General features: G+C 41.9%; 1 protein-coding gene across 4 annotated transcripts in view; it reads left to right on the top strand.

The window, feature by feature from the left end:
* The window catches only part of MAST4 (microtubule associated serine/threonine kinase family member 4), a gene marked incomplete at its 5' end in the record, with an annotated part of 565,267 nt that overhangs the window by 393,823 nt on the left and 150,766 nt on the right, over positions 1 to 20,678 (top strand). For 2 of the 4 annotated variants that reach the window (XM_082651133.1, XM_082651134.1), the window contains one exon: positions 12,868 to 13,110. The exons of the other annotated variants lie outside the window; for them this stretch is intronic. In XM_082651133.1, coding sequence (XP_082507259.1) covers positions 13,019 to 13,110 — 92 coding nt within the window. Of the gene's footprint in view, positions 1 to 12,867; positions 13,111 to 20,678 lie in introns of those variants that run through there. 4 annotated transcript variants of the gene reach the window in all.

A 20,678-nucleotide genomic window follows, 5' to 3' on the forward strand; every position in this document is an offset into this window, starting at 1 on the left:
TCGTGGAGCAAGTGGCTGAAGACCAGGAAATAACTTAAAATTTACAGTGTTCTTTCATATATATTAAAACAACAATAGCAGAAATAAAAGACTGAAATAAGTCACTTAGGAGGAACTGTGTTCAGTTTTCTATGATGCCTACAAATCCTTTTCTGTATGCATACGTGATTTCATATGATTATAATCATACTGTAGTTAAACTTTTTCTCTTGTCTTTTTCAAGTTACAAATAACCATGCTTTTATATAATCTATAATGATCACTTTGGGTGGCTGCATAATTATTTAATAAGTCTTCTACCCTTGATGCTTGTGTGGAAACTAAGAGACGGTAGAATCTGTATCAGGGCAAGGTTTTGCGTCTTCACTTCTGGTTTTCTCTAATGAAAAGCAGTGGGGAGATGGCATGACGGCCACCTCTCATTGGGAAACTCGTCTCCAGATTCTGATTGGTACCCTCATCCGCTGAACTCAGACTCCTGCAGTCAGGGGTGGACTCTGCCCCACACCTACTCCTTGTACCTTTCTCTAAAACTTTCAATCCTCTTGAAAATGTAAACCCAGCTATGTGGAGAAAAGGGAACCCTCCTACACTGTTGATGGGAATGTAAATTGGTGCAGCCACTATGCAAAACAGTATGGAGTTTCCTTAAAAAAACTAAAAATAGAGTTTCCATATGATCCAGTCATCTCACTCCTGGGCATATACCCAGAAAAGGTGAAAACTCTAATTCGAAAAGATATATGCACTCCAGTGTTCATAGAGGCACTATTTACAATAGCCAAGACATGGAAGCAACTTGAATGTCCATCAGCAGATGAATGGATAACGAAGATGTGACATATATATGTATGTATATACACATAATGGAATATTAACTAGTCATAAAAAAAGAATGAAATAATGCTATTTGCAGCAACATGGATGGACCTAGAGATTATCATGCTAAGTGAAGTAAGTCAGAGAAAGACAAATATCATATGATATCAATTAAATGTGAAATCTAAAATAATGATACAAATTAAAAACAGAAATAGACTCACAGACACAGAAAACCAACTTATGGTTACCAAAGGGGAAGGGGAGAGAGGGATAAATTAAGAATCTGGGGTTAACATATGCACACTACTATATGTAAACTAGATAAACAGCAAGGACCTACTGTATCACACAGGGAACTATACTCAATATCTTGTGATAACCTATAATGGAAAAGAATCTGAAAAAGTATATATATATATGTGTGTGTGTGTGTGTGTGTGTATATATATATATATATGTATGTATGTAGAACTGAATCACTTTATTGTACACCTGAAACATTATAAATCAACTGTACTTCAATTTAAAAAAATGGAAAATATAAACCCAGCTAAATAGTCGCATCTTCAATATTATCAACTGAAACATTAATCCTTAGTTAAACTCTCAGATGGGATTGGTTGACTGTGAAATAAGAGCAGGACTGAGATGTAGGAATGGGCATTTGCCAAAGAGGAATAGAGGTGCTAGGACAGGAGATGGACAGAGGAGGCTGATTGTCCAGGGTTGCTCAGATCGGCTGTGTCTGTTCACCTTTGCAGCTCCTCTTAAATAGGATGGAAGGTTTTGCTGTGGAAGCTGACATAGCTGAGCCAGGGGTCCCGGGCTGCGAGGAGGTCTTCAGCAGGTTGCACACCTTAAGCGCTACCGCTGTGGTGCTCTCGCTTCTCTGATCACAGCAGCGAGTTGTTTGTGCTGATCATGTCCCCAGTAGGACTGAGTTTCCAGCCTCAGATAAAGGTCACCCTGCCTGAGTTCCAGTTTTTAGTCACTTTTTGCAAGGAAGACAAAGTAACTTTACTTCAGGCATACTTGTTGTGAAGGAAAAGTCAAAAGCTGATAGTGTTTTTTGGTTCATTTCTTAGTGAGTCATTAAAATCTGCCTAAAAATCATAGACTTAAATTTCTATTGTTCTTTTTATTAATCATCATGAAGGCTATCAATAATGGCAGTGCTTTAAAAGAAAAATCACCCAACCAGTTGACAAAAGCCAACATGGTTTTGGAAGCATCCCCCTAGGGCTTGTGGGTAGAAACCCACAAGCCTTCTATTAGGGAAATAGAAAAATAATCGGTTTAGTTTTTTTTTTTTAACTAACTTTAGAAAATAATGTATGTGCATCCATGCATTCTGCTGAGTATATACTGTGTACTCTGAGGCATACACAGATGAATAAAAACTGACCTTGTACGTGGAGAGCTTAAAGCCTAGTGGAGAGTTGGACCTATAAACACGTCATCGTGCGCAGTAGAATGAATGCTGTGAAAGAGGAATGTATATGCATAAAATGCTTTGGCGATCCAGGAGAAAAAACACTCAGGCGTGCGAGAGAAAGTTAGGCAGACTGTGCTTGAGAGGTGACCTTTCAGTTCACACTTGAAAGATGAGCAGAAGTTTTCCAGGCAGAGGAGGTAGAAATTCTAGAAACAGGGAACAGGATGTACAAAGGCAATGAGGTATTGCAGAGCTGCTGTGTCTGGGGAGCTTCAGGTGATTCAATATTTCTGAAAAGTACATATTTTACTCTTATTGGAGCATAAAGCACGAAGGGGCACATGTCAAAGGATGAGGCAGGAGAGATAACAAGGGACTGCACTATCAAGTATTCCATTTAAAGAGATTTTGATTTTCCTGAAGAAGCTCTAAAACCTTAATGTAGATAAGAATCCCCTGGGCACTTTGGTAGAATGCACATTCCTGGGCTTCACGTTCTGAAATCCTAGATCAGGGGGTTTGGAGAAGCCTCCCCAAATCTGCATTTCTAACAAGCAATCCAGGTAATTCAAGCATAGTAGGACAGAAACCATCCTGGAAGAAATGTTGCTTGCAGCAGTGGGGAGCTACTGAATCTTGTTTCACAGGAGAGTGAAATGATTATATACATACGATGGAGCTGGGCAGCTCTGGAAGAATAATTTGGAGTGGGGAGCAGGGAGAGAATGGAATTAAACCAGGCAGGAGGTAATGGAGGCCACGACCAGGGTGAGGCCAGTCGGGAGAAAACCGGAAATACCGTTGTTCTTTTATCACTTTATATACAGTAAAAGCTCTCCCAATTTACTTTTCTCCCATTTTCTAATTTTCTAAACTAGTGTATTTTTCTGCCACTTTTGAGTGGGATTTTCTCTTTCCTCTTCACTTTTCTATTTCTGCCATGTACATGTCATCTGCCCTTGTTCTTCTTTAACCTTGATATATTAGCACTCTTTAGAATTCTGTGTCCTAAGAGCCACTGGTAGAGATAATTCTTGTTTCATGTTGATAGATGTTCATCTGTCTCCCATCTATCACTATAATGGATGACATGATTGGCTATTGTTGTAGCTCTTATTGACTGGAATAACTTATATTTGAAAGTTTGTTGATCCCTTTGAAGATTAATATGGTTGTCTTCTATGACATGTATGACAATACATTGGTTCAAAGAATATTTCCATGGTTGGTACCAGAAACTTGGTCGCAGCCTTTCAGTCCTCAGAGTCTAGCTAAGTAAAGGCAGTAAAATCTGAATTATCTAGCCTCATATAGAGTAATGTTTCTATGTGCTGGGGGGAGGGGATCCCAAATTATAGCTAATATGTTTCTTGGAAATTAAGAGCATCACTTTTTACTGCACCCATATTTGACTAATATTAAAACTGAGCTTGCTTTAAAGAGTATATAATTTTTCTGAGCAATGAAAGAAGACAGCTTTCATCTGTGGCTCAGTGGAGGGAAGCAGGTCTGGAATTCAAAACTGATCACATAAAATGCACAGCCTGACCAATCTGCAACTAATAACATATATATTCAACCGAAAACAAAGCTCAGTATGGATTCATAGCCCAGCCAGCTTTGCAAATACCCATTTGCCCAGTTGCCATAGACAGGTAAGGTTTTATGTCTGGAAAAGAGATATTTTTCATTTTTATTTATAAAATTCCCGAGAGTAGAGAAGACTTCTTTTTTAAAGCAATTTTAGTATATATTTCTAAGGCTTGTAGAGCTTTTACATAATGCATTAATTTTGGTTGTCAAAAGACAGCGATCAAATTTTATCAAATTTTGGGGTTAAGGTGTGTGTCTTAAGTTTGTAAACGCTTCTAAGTATTCGTAAGTTCTCAGGCACTTGAACTTTCAGGTCCTGATAAGACTGTCAAATGGAAACTAAGGGATTCTTCCTAATTAAAAATAATATAGAGTTATTATTAAAAAGTATAAAGAGGAATAAAATCACCAGAATCCCATACTCATAAATGTCCACTAAAAATGCTTTCTTTACTTCCATCTCTTTTATTCATGTACATTCATACTTATGACATTGTAAATAATTTAGATCATAGAACTCCATTTTTTCCTTTTTTTAAAAAAAATATTTCAGGAGCATTTACCACTTATTACATATTTTTAAAAAGCATTGTTTTAGTTTCCTATGGCTACTGTAACAAATACCAACAAACGAAGTGGCTTAGAACAACATATATTTATTCTCTAATAGTTCTGTAGGGTCTAAAGTCCTTTTCACTAGGCTGAAATCATGGTGTCAGCAGGGCTGAGGTCCCTCTAGAAACACTAGGTAGAATGTGTTTCCTTGCCTTTTCCAGTTACTAGAGCTGCATTCCTTGTATTCTTTCACTCTAGATCTTTCCTCCATCTTCAAAACCATCAGCAAGGCCTCTTGCTTCAGTGTCATATTACATTCTTCTATAATCAAATCTCCTTCTGCCTCCCTCTTATAAGACACTTATGATTACATTTAGGGCCCACCTGGATAATATAGGATAATCTCCTTGTTGCGATATCCTTAATTTAATCACATCCGCAAAATTCCTATTAAGGTAACATATTTACAGGTTCAAGGAATTAGAACCTCGTATGTTTGGAATGCATTACTCTTTCTACCACAATGGTCTTTATTGGTTTTATAATATTTCATTTTATGGCTGTTCAATATTTATTAACAGTTGCCCTTGTCTTGTACCTTTTGGTTTTTCCCAATGTTATACTATTACAAGGAATTCTAATTAATTTTCATATGCATAGATTTTTGTGCATTTACTCAATTAGATTTGTATAATTTCTAGAATGCGGACTTAGTTCAAATATATATGTGTGTGTATATTATTTATATGTATATATGCACACATAGACATTTATATGTAAATATCTGTGTATATGTACACATACGTCTATATGCATGTACATATGTGTAGTGTGTGTGTTTTCATTCTCCAGATTACTTTCCAGAAAGTTGGTAAAGCGTATTTATCTCCTTGTGCTCTCACCAGCATTGAGTATTACCTTTTATTTAGTCTTTGCCAGTTAAACAGGTAAAAAATATCTGATTGATGTTTTAATTGCATTTCTATGATTTATGAAAAGTGAAAATATGATCACTTTTTATGATTAACATCATATTTATTCTCCTATGAGTTAATATTTCTTTAAAAATTTTGTTGTTCAAATAACGTATGCTAATGCATATATAAGGAATCTAAAAAAAGGGTACTGAGAACGAACTTGAGGACACTGGGGGGGAAGAGGAAGCCGGGACGAAGTGATAGAGTGGCATGGACATATATACACTACCAAATGTAAAATAGATAGCTAGTGGGAAGCAGTCGCATAGCACAGGGAGATCAGCTCGGTGCTTTGTGTCCATCTAGAGGGGTGGGATAGGAAGGGTGGGAGGGAGACGCAAGAAGGAGGGGATATGGGGATGTATGTATACATATAGCTGGTTCACTTTGTTGTACAGCAGAAACTAACGCAACATAATAAAGCAATTATCCTCCAATAAAGAGGTAAAAAAATAAAAAAAGTTTAAACACACCTAAATTGAAACAAAATGAAAGGTTAACATTCAGAAAAAAATTTTTGTTGTTATAAAAATGATATAAATTAATAAATCCAATGATTGAAACTTGCTTGAGAAGTCCTTGGCTAAAAAATTTTGTGTCTTCGCTGACACATTATCCTCTGATTTGTGGAATAATCTGAGTCAACTTTAAGAATGGAATAAAATTCTGATTTCTGCAGAAGCACATGGTTTCTACCTCTGTCTGTATATGTTCCCTATGTGGTACTTCAATGGAAATTTTTACCTCTTATTTTAATGGGATAATTTTCAATAACTGTAGATGCCTGACCTGGAAAAATATTCAAGAAAAGAAGAACTGATAAATTAACCTTAATCTTATATTACAGAAAGGTCTTAGTGTCAGCTACTAAAGGGCTAAATATAACCACACTGACCCACTTAATTGACACTTCTTATAATTGCACTGTAATTCATGCTCAGGAGCTGGATGAGAAATGATGTACCTTAGACCAAGCTTCTGGATCAAGAAACACCATGTCCTTGAAGTTAATTCCAGATTGAGAGTCTAATGTAATGATTAGTGTCTGAGGTTCACTGTTACTCAAAAAGCATTTTGCATTTCATACAAACTAGTTAGACACATATTTACATGTGTCTACGGATACACAGCTACATGTGTGTGGTCTCTTTTCTGAGATTTTGAAATCTGAGGCAGTAGACCTGTCTAACAGGTACAGTGTATATGAATAATGGTATGGGCTCATGAAATTCCAAGAGGAATAGACAGAAAGGGCTTTTTAAAACAGGTAAGGGGTCCGTCTTAAAAATACTTGCTTTCAAGTATCTTTCTAACCCTGAGCAAATTCTTCCTCCCTTTATCCCTTGTCTTCACGTTCATCCTAATGGTGTATTGAGGATTAAAAGATGGAGATACAGCCCCTGCCCTCACGGAGCTCTTACTCTAAGGGGGAGTGATCTGCAAACACACAGATTCTGATATGGTGGGGGAACACTTTTCATGCAGGAGCTCTCAGTTGCAGAGCTCAATAGAGGGATACCTAACCCAGTAGGGGGAAGGAGGCTCATAGGAAGGCTGTCTACAGTAAGTGGCAAGGAAGTGTGGTCTTAAAGCAGTCTCGAAGTTAGCCTTCCTATTTGTCAGATGTTGGCGTTGGTCTCGCAGCATTGCTCTCTGCTCCGTAATTGGATTGCTGAGCTCTGTTGGAGGCCAGTGCTCTGCTTGGTTTATTGATGGCTCTTGCAGACGGCTGATTTTGAACGGAGAGACACACTCTTCTCTGTTTCTCACCCAGGAGTCTCCTTCCTGCAGGATGACCCCCTCCAGCCCTGTAAGTATGACACATTTTCTAGCAGCCTAACCCCTCTCCCAGGGGAGATTAGGCTATGGGGCTTCTCCCAGGACCCTGCTTGAGAGTCAGTGATAGGGTAGACAGAGTGCTAGGGTAATATGCTTACAATCAGTGATTCTGAAACCCTCCCTGGTCCTGTGAGCTGGGCTGCCACCATGCATATCTTTTTCTTTTAAATTAATTTTTATTGGAGTACAGTTGATTTACAATGTTGTGTTAGTTTCTGCTGTACAGCAAAGTGAATCGGTTATACATATACATATATCCACTCTTTTTTAGATTCTATTCCCATGTAGGTCATTACAGAGTATTGAGTAGAGTTCCCTGTGCTATACAGTTATCTGTTTTATATATAGCAGTGTGTATATGTCAGTCCCAATCGCTCAGTTTATCCCTCCCTCCCTTTTCCCCCTTGGTAACCGTAAGTTTATTTTCTACATCTGGGACTCTATTTCTGTTTTGTAAATAGGTTCATTTGTACCATGTTTTTAGATTCCACATATAGCGATAATCATATGTTTGTCTTTCTCTGTTTGACTTCACTCAGTATGACAATCTCTAGGTGCATCCGTTTCGCTGCAAATGGCACCATCATATGTTCTAATCTACTTATCTTTTGTACAAATCAAGGAGTCGCTAATTTGGGAGAAAAGTGCTTCATTTCCCATGTCTATCTGTTCTCTCCTCTTTAATTTTGTGAAGTTGTTGGTTATTTGCTACATTTTCTGAGCCTCCGATTCTCCTGGGATCCAGGGAACACCTGAGGAAAATATCACATTCTCTTCCCATTCTGGCTCGTATTTAGTCTGTCCTTTCCCCTCTCGGACCTTGTCCTTCAACCTGCCCTTGTGGATTATGTACTTCTCTACCTAACCTATCAGGAAAGAGAAATCAGTTTTATTTGGTTTCCTTTGTTTTATCTATTCCCTTTAGAAATCTGAATCTCTCTTGCCCTATGATATTGTTTAAAAATGTTTTTTTAATATGCCCAGCACGATGTAACCCTACTTATTATCCATCTCTTAGCTTTTCAGCATTCAGATCTATCCCTACAAGTTAATTTTCATTGATCTTTTTTTATCTTCCTTCACATTTTAGCAATGTAAGCAAAAAAATTTGCTTAGTAATTCTAGAAGAGCTTTCTTACAACCCGTTCCCATTGATGCAACTTTCTTTACATTTCTAGCCCAGCTTTTAAGCTTTATTTCTTAAGGTATACAGCGATTACAAGCATTGCTCATTCAGAACGGGCAACGTGCTCTTCACACTCCTATACGCAAAACTCTCAAGACAGCATTTAGAAGATGACCAAAGTACACTTGTAGGTATGGACAGCCTTGGGGATGTAGTCACTTCTGGGTACTCTGATGACAAGAGTGGACAGAGATCAAAGTAAATTTATAGCAGAATCCCCAGACCAGGCCATGATCAGAATACATTTTGAAACTCAGTATTAACTCCACTTGCCCTCGTATCTTTTCATTGGACACGGCCTCATGGCAAGCGTGTCAGTGCAGGGAGCTGACAGCTTCCCGGGCCTCATGCTTACACTAGAAGACTTAATCTCCTATAGTGTCTAAGTTCAAGGCGAGGCTCCAGGGATATTAACCTTAATGCTGTTCTGTGTAGGGTGAAGGAAACCCTACTGAATAAGCATGGGTCAGCGGATGGAACATAGACAGGAGAATTCAAGTCAGTGAAAAGAACCTGGAATCTTGTATATGTAGGAGAGGGGTTAACAGTGAAGAATTTGACCCTTCATTAAATACTTACCTCATCTTAAGCTGGCATTTCAGGAGCTTGACAAGCTTATTTTTCAATCTCATTCACCTTTCTCATAAAAATAATGACTGATAATATCAACCTGATTAAATGAATGAGCATTCTGGATCACAAAACTTGTCCACTGCTGTATAGGCTTAGTTGTGCAATAAGTAGAAAATCTGACTGGATATTTGTATAATGACCTAGATCGGCTGTAGTCTTAAGAATTTCCAATAATCTCAATTCCTTCGTAGTTCCGTAGCCAGAGTTTTACTGCATTTGCAACTAAAATATGCTTTAGTTTCTGCTCATATAATTATTTTGTCTGTAGAAAAATGTCAGCAGTTCTGACAATTTTAATTCTTGTATTTGCTGACTGCATTACCTTCTGAATCATAAGTTCCCAAATCAAGTCAAACAGGTTAGAAGACAAGTTACACTTCAGTGTCACACCTACTCCTACTCTTAAAGAAGTGTGGGAATATATCAGCCACTTTCACTATATTAACTAATTCATTTCCGGTTCTTCACTCACTTTACCAATTTTTATTTTTCATTTTGGATACAACCCGAATTCTTGAAGCCTTTGAAGTGCAAAAAACATTAAAGGAAACATTAAATGTTTAAAGTAAACATTAAAGTAGTTTAAAATACTCAGGTCTTTACCCAGCACCTTGAGAATCTGCACGGTGGATTCCCCAAAATGCACAGGGTGGAGAGAGTTATGACATCTGCTGCCCACAGGCCAAAATATGTATTATTCAGTCAAGAGAAGAAATTAATGTTTTATTGATTTATCCATTTTATTGCTATCATTTTTATGGGTGTTGCCCACATATGTAGGCTTTTCTGGAAGGACCATGGAGGATATGAGAGTTGGTGGTGCAGAGTTGCCCCAGAGTTCAATCATCCAGAACTTGACTCTCACCCACTGTATCACTACAGTTTAACTCTCCTCAAACACCCACACAGAAAGTCCTTCCTTGTTGTTTCAGCCTTTTTCATCTTTGCATTTGAAGGTCCTTCCACATGGTAGTTATTTCAGTATTCAAGGACAGCTGTTGCTTGTTCCCTAAATCTTTTCTTTTCCACATTCACCAGAGTTCCTTGAACCACAGTTTATATAGCACACTTTCAAGTCCCCTTTCACCAGCTTCATTGTTCTGCTCTGAGCAGCCTCTGATATGTAATTATCTGGATACCTAAAGAGTGAGCACAAAAATTTTTCCCTGGGCTTATCTTTGGGGATGGGGTAGGGGGTAGGATTCAAAGAGAGTTTCCCCTGGATTTGGTTGTGACATTTCTTAAAGCCATGTTAAGACCCGAAGAATGTTAGCCTAACACTTCTGTTTCCAGTTACAGAATATAGATAAAAATGAATCAATAAGAGAAAGTCTTTAGAGTTTAAAAATATCCTCCTGGGATTCTTAAAAATTCAGGATTCTTTGAGAAACTCAATTGACCTGCTAAAACAGATAAATTTCAGGGCATCTTGAAAGAAAGAATAGATACCTGAGCATCTGAAGTATCTGCATTGAAAAAACATGTCTTGAATGCTTACATAAATCAGGAACTGTCAGCTTGTAGAAGTACAGAGATCAATAAAACATGACTTTAGCCTTGAGGAAGCTCATAGACTAACAGGAAAGGCAGCAGTAGACAGTCAGTTGTAATACAGTGTGACCAGCACCCCTGTAGAGGCATCTTCAGAGTGCCATGAAAGTAGAGAGTATGGTGTAGGATGCCCTCTGCTCCAGTCTTGCATCTCTCTGCATGGTGTTCTCTTAGCTTCTGCATATTGCCAACATTTATGTGCGTTGTGCTCTAGACGCTGCATGAAGGGCTTTATGTATGTCATCTCATTTATGTGTGTGAACCTCTTAGAGGTTGGTCCTATCATGGACCCCATAAAAAGAGGGAAAATGGGCAGACATTAGGTGACTTGATTAAGGTCACAGTAAGTGTTGGATGCAGAATTCAAACCCAAGATTCTTGCTCTTAAGCAATGCTCTATACTACCTATCTCAGAGAAGGCCTTTATCTAGAGTGGTGGTTCTCAACCAGGAGCAATTCTGCACCCCCCAAGGAACATTTGGCAATGTCTGTAGACATTATTGACGATCACAACTGGCATCTATTGGGGAGTGATCATGGAGGCTGCTAAACGTCCTGCAATGCACAAGACAGTCCTCCAAACAAAAAAATCATCCAGCCTAAAATGTCAACAGTGCAGGGGTTGGGAAGCTCTGCTCTGGAGTATGGTACTATCTTTGTGTCAGCCTTTAAAAAACACTTTTTTGGATATTTAAAAGCATTTTTTTAAGAGAAGACATGGCTTAGTATGGGGCAAAAAATATTGGACCAAGTCCCTAAGTATCTGGTGAAGTGTATTTTGCCGTGTAAAATTGAGAAAATATTGTCTTCTTTGTCTGCCTTTGTAGATTTCAAGGATCTGAGGAGGCCCATCAGAAATTCTTAGAGTGCTTGGGGTGAAAATATTTCTGGGGGTCCCCAGGATTAAAGAGCATCTCAAAGTAGACTCCTGTTCTTTGTTTAGCCCCATCCCTTCTCAGCTGACCCCCATCCCCTTTTTCCTCACCCTTATCTTTCTATAAGCAAGTTTGTTCCCAGTATTTACTGATTGAACTAAACCATTTTTAAAACGTTATTTTTGATTAAACATTTTTTTAAAATTTATTATCTCTTGACATATTACACCAGATTAAAGTAGCTAATTTAAATTCTAGTGTTTTCTTTATATACTTAATCATAAGCATTGGTGGGTTTGGGGAGTTATTGGAATCCTGTGGTTTTCTTCAAAATGAATAACTGTAACATTGGTTCAACCTCCCCTTCATTCCTTCCTTTCAAAGTCTTAACACTCATGGCAGGAAAATGATTCTAGCATTGGTTAACTAAGTGCCAGGTCGTATCTTCACAGGTAGTGGTTGACCAGTCCCTAGATAGGGTGAAGCCAGACAGGTGTGCGCTGTAGCAATTCATCAAATGGATGTAAACTCAAAAATAAAGTTTACTGAGGTTTTAGGTGAGTGTGGCATTCCCTCGGCGTGCTTTTCCTACACGACAAACAGCGTCCCTCGGCAGAGCCATTACTGACTTTCTTGGAGTGTTTTCCTGGTGATCCAGTCTTCAGTGAATCACGCATCAGCCTCCAGGTGTGCGCTATGCACTCCACCGGGTTCCGGATCGCGCTGGGTTTAATTTCTTTGGAGGGACCGATCCACCAGGGGCTCCGCGCTGGGGGCGCGGCGGCGGGAGATGCTAGGGTGTCCCAGTCCTCCTGGGCTCACGCACCGGTCCCGTCTGCTCCCTTTCCCATGAGGCCTCGCTCCTATGGGGAGTGTCTGCGGTGGGGACCGGTCCCGCCGCCTGGCCCCTTCCCGCTGAGGCTGCACAAAGGTGTCCGGCTGGAGTCCGCCAACAGGCCAGCTTTCTATAAGTGCTTTTAAGTTTCCGTTTTTCGAGGAGGGGCGAAGAAGAGGAGCTTTTTCCATTTACATTCCTTTCCTTGTATGTAGATACCGAGAGGAAGCTCAGCACTGGGCATGTTCGGATGTTGAATGGTTTTGCTGATAAGCGCCAGCCTCCCGGAACCAAAGACTTAAACTAGTCCTCTCCCCTGCCCATCCCCACCCCCCCCGCAGGAGCTGCAAATGGTATCTGCCAAACAGATGACAAAGTACCTTGGACTGAATCACACACAGACAACATTTTGAGCCGAACGCACGGCCCAACTCTTGTAATTACTGTTTATAGCTGGCCAAGGCTGACCAGGAGAGGGCAAACCCAGGAGGAAACAAGTTTCCTGAACCTTGGAGAAATAGCTGTGTGTTGATTAAAGGCTAGGACGGGTACTTCTCACTCACGCTCCAAGTTGTTCTTGAGATCACAGTTCGCAGCACGTTTCCTCTGGAGGCAGTGAGTAGATAATTGGGATCTTTTTTGTCTTTTTTTTTCCCCCTCCTCCCTCCGTTTTGGTCTTATGGCCTTGAACCTACAGTGAATTGAAGCGAGAAAGAAATGGATATGTCTGACCCAAATTTTTGGACTGTGCTCTCAAACTTTACTATGCCTCATTTGAGGAGTGGGAACAGGCTTCGGCGAACACAAAGGTAAAAAACTTGGGGGTCCTTTTAGCCTGGAGAGGGAATGAATGCTTTGGCTTAGGAGGCTGCCCGGCTGCCTGGGCCCCCTTAGCAACTGGGGTTTTGTTGATTGGGTTACAGTTTGAAAAGTTTATACTCTGCTGGGGGGCCCTGGTTCAGGTGTTGCCTCCTCTGTGGTTTTCCTGGGTCACGCTGATGAATGTGCTTTTCGGAGTTCTTCAGAAATGTGGAGAGTCAGACCTCGAGTTGTGAGTGGTGGGGAGAGAAGGGAAGGGGGAGGAGATACTTTTTCCCTCTCTTTGATCTGATCATTTATCCGTTTCATTCACTCAGGCGGTGGAGCTTCTGTTACTCTGTGTAGAGCCTTTCAGATGCTTCCCTCTATGAAATATTTAACCTTTATACGATGCAAATGTACGATTCAAAGATAGCTCAAGCTTGTCTGTTTCATATTGTCTGCTTAAAGAGAAACGTCTGCATAACTTTGCATTTTTAAAAATTGATTTGCTGACATTTATTTCTAAAAGTAGACTGGCCTTTTCATTTTGTAACATGTATTTGTTAGAACAGGTGAAAAGAAGAAAGATTTTAAAATCAAGGTGAAGCTCATGCCACAAGTGAAAGACAGTTGAGAGTTAGTTGCTGACACTTGGGTGAGAGAAAATGATTTTAAAGCAGGTGTTTCTTCTCTCTCCACATTTGTGTCCAGCACAGACAGGTGGCATGATTTTGGTTTTAGAGGGGCACACCCTTTGAGTTGTGTAAATATAGATTCTTTGTTTTTCTTCAAAACTCGCCCTGAACATACACGTGAACATGCACGAGGGCAAAGGTGCATGCAGTCAAATAAACAGGATGCTTGGCTATCAGATTGGTAGAGTCATCTCTATGCTCCAGTGTTTAAAGAACACAGGAAGATGGTTCATTCTGTTTGGTTATACCAGTAACTTTTTGTAGCATAAGTGCAAATACATAATACTTTGGAAAACTTAGTAGTGTTTGCATTTGACATTTCTCATGGTATTTCTTAATTTTCAGAAGCGTCCTGGAATACCCTGACACATGCTGTTTATACATACACAAACAAACGTGTGTGTGTGTTCGTGTGTATGTGTCTCAGAGAGAGAGAGAGAGAGCATGATTGCGTCAATTTTTAAGTTATACTTACCTTTTAATGCAACTTGAACAATATTAGTCCCACTAAACCATATGATTCTAAAGTTGTGTCTTTTAAATAAGGTGGCTGTGCTTTTCTGCTATAATGTTCAGAGACACTCTTTTGGTATTGGTCATTTTTTAACAGGCTGTGTCATCCGTGCACCAAACCCCCCAAACAACGAATCAGTTGAAGAGATACTTACTGTTCCTGAACCAGGTCCCTACTCCTCATGGCAGTAAATCCTATAACTTCTTTGTCAGGAGCCCTTAAATATGTCTGAGTGACGTAGCCCTGGCGGTGATGCAGCTGCTACTGTCACCTAGAACCACTTCTTGGGAAGATAAGTCTGCTCTGGCATCACACCCGTGTGTCTGAAACCGAAAAGCATCTGGAATCTTTCTTCCCCGCACCTACCTGTTTGATACTATTATTGAATCAAATCCATAAAAAATTCTCAGGCTGGTCTGACCGTGACCTTTGGACAGTATCTATCCAGCCCAGAGCACTCCATTTTAGACAGCTCACACTGGCAGAGAGCCTAGGTTCTGAAGGAACTTGGATTCCTCCCAACCAAATGAGGGTGTGGGAGGGCTGTGTCCATTCCCCAAGTCATGGGCCCGTATCTTCAGTTTAGTGATACAGAGAGGGAGGTGGAATTTCTTCCCTCCCATCTCAGAGTAGAGGTTGTCACAGCCTGTTTGTTATTTGGGATTTCCTAGATTCATGGAGTTTGGAAATATGTATCCTGAAGATCATCTCTAGATACATCTACTTACAGGTCTCACAGGGCTGGAACTGCCTTCTATGTATTAGGTAGCTTCAGGAAGGTGACGGGCAGGTGTCCCTCTCTCCGGGTCAGTGTACGTGGCCATTGCTTTCTCTTATTATACGGTGATCAGTTCTGGCTCTGCGTCCTTTCGTAAGGACATGAAGTGTATGCTTATAGTAGGACTCTTCCCCTTCTGTGACCTCCCTTAACTGCTCTACATCCTTTTCCTCCTCTAAGTGCCACATTAACCCTGTTTCTTACAGCACTGATCAGTTTCCCTAAATCTGCCCTTTTAAAAGGACCTCTCCTTTCCCAAGTAGCCCGATCCTTTTGCCAGCTTCCCTGAGGCTGTGCCCACTGTCCAGGTGAGGGTGTGCCCACTGTCCAGGTGAGGGTGCCCTGCCCTCATCCTCAGCTGGACGTGCCTGGGCCCTTGGAACAGCTCTCCTGCCCAAGCCTGGCTGCTTCTCTGCACATTTGCTGACTTTGTTCGACAGATCATTCATTTTGCGTATTTTATCCCAGCTACTTGTTCTGATTACATTGTAATCCAGAGGACTTCATCATAACCTTTTCTTTATATCAGCTTCTTGCGTCTGTCAAAGAGTAAAATCCAGCTTTGAGCCTGTGAGTGAGCATCTTGGAGCTCCTAGGGATAGGATGTTTGGTACCACTTAGACAAAAGAGAGGCTGAATGGTTTCAGACTCTTCCCTTAAATCTGTATCATGGTAGAAATTGCCAACACAGAGGACTTTGGGTTTTTGCTGCATCGCATCTGCCTTGCCAGGTTAGCATGGCTCTGGTTTTTTGGTTTGCCCTCTCATGGGAACACTTTTAAGGTTTCTCTTCCAACTCAAAGCCCTGCATGGGCCCATAACTCCCTGAGTTCTTGGGGAAAGGCACCTACAGACTGACTCTCAGGCCTAGACTCTTGAACAGGTCCTGATGCACCGAAAGCCTGGCTGACTTGTGCTGCGTCCCAACGATGATCGTGTTGTTGCCTTCATTCCTTTTTGCTTGGACTGCGGCAGACACTGGGTTGTCTGGAGGCACACTGACTTTGTCCGATGTTTTGCTGTAAAGCTCACATTTCCATTGGTAATGGTTCCTTTTTTATGATGGGCTTGGCCTACCTCTCCCCCTCCTTCATTTCCTCAAGGTAGTCTCAATACAGCCATTCACCTGCTGCTCTGAGGGACAAAAATCTAGGCTGAATGAACAGGGTATTTAAACGAAAATGTGTTGTTTTAAACTGAAGTAAGAATCGCATGTTTTAGAGGCTGTGAGTTTCATAGACCTGCGGATTCTCCGTTCACTTCAGGATCCTCTTGCAAGGCAGGATGGGAATTAGTTTGCCTGCTTTTTGTTACTATTTGTTTGTAACATCTTTTCCTTTCCCGTTGGATTACAAATTTCGAGGCAGAAGGGATCCGACTTCTCTTTGACTTATGTCTCCTCTATGTCTCACTGTGAAGAAAGGCCTACCATTGATTTAGAAATGTTGCTGCTTAGTTCTGAAGTGCGCTTTTAGTTTCGTTGAAGTCTAGAGACTCTAGAAGATGCTTGATTTTTAACCTCAGTGGTCAGAAATCTGTCATGTTTTCTTAGGGCTTAAGTGATAATGTCCAAACCTCAGTGACACCTAAGTCAGTACAATCCTACCCAGGCCATTGGGTAGTTTGTGACTCAGTTCATCACTTTGAGAAAGGTTCCAGATGTATTTTTCTGAGAACCTTGGGATAAAAGGTTATTTTGGTTTTGCTTTGTTTTTTGCTAAATTCACATTACTCAGCAGTTACAATGAACAGCAGGTACATTCAGGGATCTTTAACTGCTGTAGTTGTCAGAAGGCGTTGAATTTTTATGCACACTGCATCTTCTCTTCAGAAACATCTGTAGTGTTTGGTGAGTTTTTCTTTTGTTTTGAGCATGAATATATGTCTTTAAAAAGCATGGAATATGCTTCTCTCCTGCCTTGGCATGTTAGATATTGGTTAACCCGTGCTTACCCCTTTTACAGAAAGCCCAGTTAAATCCACGTTTATTGAGCATCTGTTGTTTGCCTGGGCACTGTTACCCAAAGCTGAAAGCCATAGGCATGCCTTCAGTGAAGACATGCAGATGAATCATTGCAAACCAGGGCAATCAGGAAGTATTTACCAGGTACAAAGGAGCCGGGAGATGCACCAGATAGAAAACCTTGGGGAGGTTTTGAAGGGTACATTGGTATTTATCAGACAGGAAGACAAGGCCTTCCCAGGAAGTGAAAGAAATGGTGTGTACGAAGGCATGGAGGCCTTGGCAACAGCAGAGTTCAAGGGATTATACATAGCTCAGTATTGCTGGAGCATAAAGAACCAGAAGCATAACTCGGTACTGCTGAAGCATAAAGTTTAAAGAGGCTACATAACAGAGCACAATGATTAAGAGGGTTGATCTGAAGCCAGTTTACCTGAGTTCAAATCTTAACTCTGTGATATTGTATACTGAGTAAGTTACCTTCTTTGGACTTCAGTTGCTCTGTCTATAAAGTAGGGACAAGTAAATTACTTGTCTCATAGAATTGGTATAAAGATTAAAATATGTTCATTTGTATAAACTGCTTAATGCAATGACTCACATCGAAAAGCCTTAATGAACTCCAACTATTAATACGGTTACTGTCATTACAACAAGGGGATGAGTAGTGGATAATGACTGAGGAGGAGCGTTGAGACACTTGGTATTTGTGGGAGCTTGGCCTTTATCCAGTGGGAGAGAGACATGTCTAGCAGCACTTGGGGAGTTTAGGTCTGAGAAGAGAGGGTGGGACCTCGAAACCAATGAATAAGTTATTGCGGTAGCCTTTCTAAAGGGTTTTGCAGGCCTGAGCAAAGAATGTGGTGAGATTACGCCTTGAGAGATATTAAGGATATAAAATTGGGAGAAGGTGATGAGGTATTGGCTCTGAGGGATGAAGAAAGATACCACAATGGCCCTGGGGGTTTTTACTTGGGGAACCAGGGAAATGGAGAATCACCTGTACATATAAGACACAAGTACTTGTACTCGCCCCTTGTGTCCCCAGAGGCTCCTTCATCCACATTTATTGAGCACCTGTTGTGTGCTGAGTACCGTGGAGCTTCCATTCCTTCATTCAGCTGGTACAGCACCAGTGTCCTGTGCTGGGCCAGGGATATAGAGGTAAACCAGACAGAATGCTTGGGCCTCACAAATAAACCAACATCTAAATAAGTCAAGTGGTGGTCACTGTGTTCTGAAGGCTGTAAGCAAGAGCTGAGAAGAGAGAGTGACAGTGCGGGGACTGCTTTAGATCGTGTGGTCGGGGAAGGTCTTTGAAGAGGTAATATTCAAGAGATCTAAAGGATGAGAAAGAGCCCTCGGCGGGAAGACCTTGGGAGCAGGCATCTGGGAACAGCCAAGGCTCTGCGGCAAGAAAGAGCGAGCCTCAAGGCAGGCAGTTGGACGGTAGGTCCAGGGCACTCAAGGAGGCTGGACCAGAGATAAGAGGCTTGGGAGTCCTCATTAGGACCATGAGAAATATGTTAGATTAATCTGTGGGAGAGCTAAAGATGCCCCATTTAAGGAGTGGGCAGAGATGCAGATAGGAACTGGAAGGGAGACGTGGAGGAGAGTCCCGTAAGAGGGAAGGAAGCTGGCAGAGTGTTCTCACAGAGATCCCGACAGAATGATCAACTACCGCTCCACGGAGATGAACCGTGGTGTGCGTTGTGTCTGACGACTGGGGAGTCCTGGTGACTTCAGCGTGAACCCCGGCAGCAGAGGGGTGGGCTCAGGGCGGCGGGAGGAGCCAGGAAAGCAGGAGTGAAGTAAGCGAGGCATTGGAGACCATGGGTGGCACCCCTCCCTCTGTGGGTAGCTAGGCACAGCAGCCACACATCCTTGTGTACCAGCCTCTGCACATTCGCAGCTGGCCCGTCAGCCCTCCTCCCTGAATCATATCCCCTTACTCAGTGTTGCTCACTTTATTGTCCGCTTCATCACCCAGACAGGCAATGACAGCTTCCTTTCCCCTCCCCTCTGGAAGCTCAAGTTCTTTCCCCAGCCTCCTGAGTATCTGCTTTCTGACATGTTTACAGTTGGAGCTGCTCTGCTGAGGGTCTCTAGCCCCTACCTGCCCCCTCGTTGACTCTGCCTGAGCCTGAATCTGAGCCAAGTACAGATGGAGGGAGGGTACGCTGTCCGCCCCGCCCCTCAAGCCTATTCCACAAGTGGCGGAAACCTGGTGCTCACATCCATGCTCTCATCCTCTCTACACCTGACCTGCAGGCTCTGCCCCTCCCCGAGTCTTTGCACCCGTTTTCCTCCCACTCCTTGCTTTGCCCAGGCCTGTTTCGTAACTGCTTCCTTTCATCTTTCTGTCTTCATGCTCTGGACTGCATTTTCCGCAGGTGGGACAGGCCTGCCCATCACTGCGGGGCTCGCCCTTCCGTCCTCTCCTCTTGTCATCCTCCCATCTTGTCTCTAGTTAGCTCTGACATCGGCACTGGTGCCTAAGGCTCTCACTCCTGCACCCCTCCCCCAGCCTAATAAGGGAGACCCCTGAGGGAGAGGAGAACGTGGAGACCCCAGGTTAGGAGCTCCCAGCAGCTCTCTGAGTGACTTGTGTGCAGAGCCTGGCTGCCCCACACCGGAGCAGCGTGTTCTCCGGGTCTTTAGGCTGGCCAGACACAAAGGATGTGAGCCGGAATAAGCACATCTCAGAAATATTGCTTCAAGCTTCTAGTGGGAGGTTTACAACAGGAGCTGACAGATCATTTGTTTTGCCCCTGAATTTGTAGGTCTTTTGTGAGGGGAGAGAGAAGCAGAAAGAGGGAGGAGGAAAGGAATGAGAGAGAAAAATGTGTGAGACCTTAAAAAGTAGATTTCAAAAGAAGTCCATTAAAAACCAAGCTTTAGAATGGGGAGCATATGCTCCCTGGGGACGCATGGGCTATTCGTTGCTCTACCTGGTCGACACTGGAAGGGGTATATGTGTGTCAGTAAGTTCACAGTGAGGGGGGTGAACGTTATATGTTTTTATGGCTCAGTTTGCTTCTCTTTACGCATGTATCCTGTTATCAGAAGCCCAAGTGATACTTTTAAAATAGGGGAATCGTAAGCCTCAAGATAGAGACCATCCATCTGCCTTCTGGGCTAAAAACTGACAGTCGCTGGGGTTGAGAAATCTCCCCTGTGTGGAGACAGCTCATGGAGGAGAAGGCTTGGGGTAGGGCTTTATTCGGAAGACTTTGGGAGAGTCCTCCTTGTGTAGGTTGAGATGGAAATAGGCCGGTTTCCCAGGGAGCTCAGGACTAGAGGCTCTGAACCCCTGTCTCACTCTCCAGCACACCCAGCTCTCAGTGTGAGTAAGCCCGCACAAAGCTATTTTTAATCTGAGCTGTCTTCACTACGTGTAACCTAGTCATTTGGGAGTGACATCACGGTAACTGAGTAATCCCTTTGAAAGTTAATAGGAGATCCAAGATAATAAAATGGTCCTGGGGCTACCTGGATGAAAGTAGGCACAGGGTGTGTGTAAAACTATTTATTAAAAGCAAAGTCAACCTCTGTTGGTAGAAGCCTTGGATATCGATTGAGCAGCACACTTGGTTTTTGTGACCTGTGGCACATTTTGTAACTAG

This window comes from Grampus griseus (genome assembly GCF_964374135.1).
Source record: "Grampus griseus genome assembly, chromosome: 3".
Taxonomy (NCBI): Eukaryota; Metazoa; Chordata; class Mammalia; order Artiodactyla; family Delphinidae; genus Grampus; species Grampus griseus.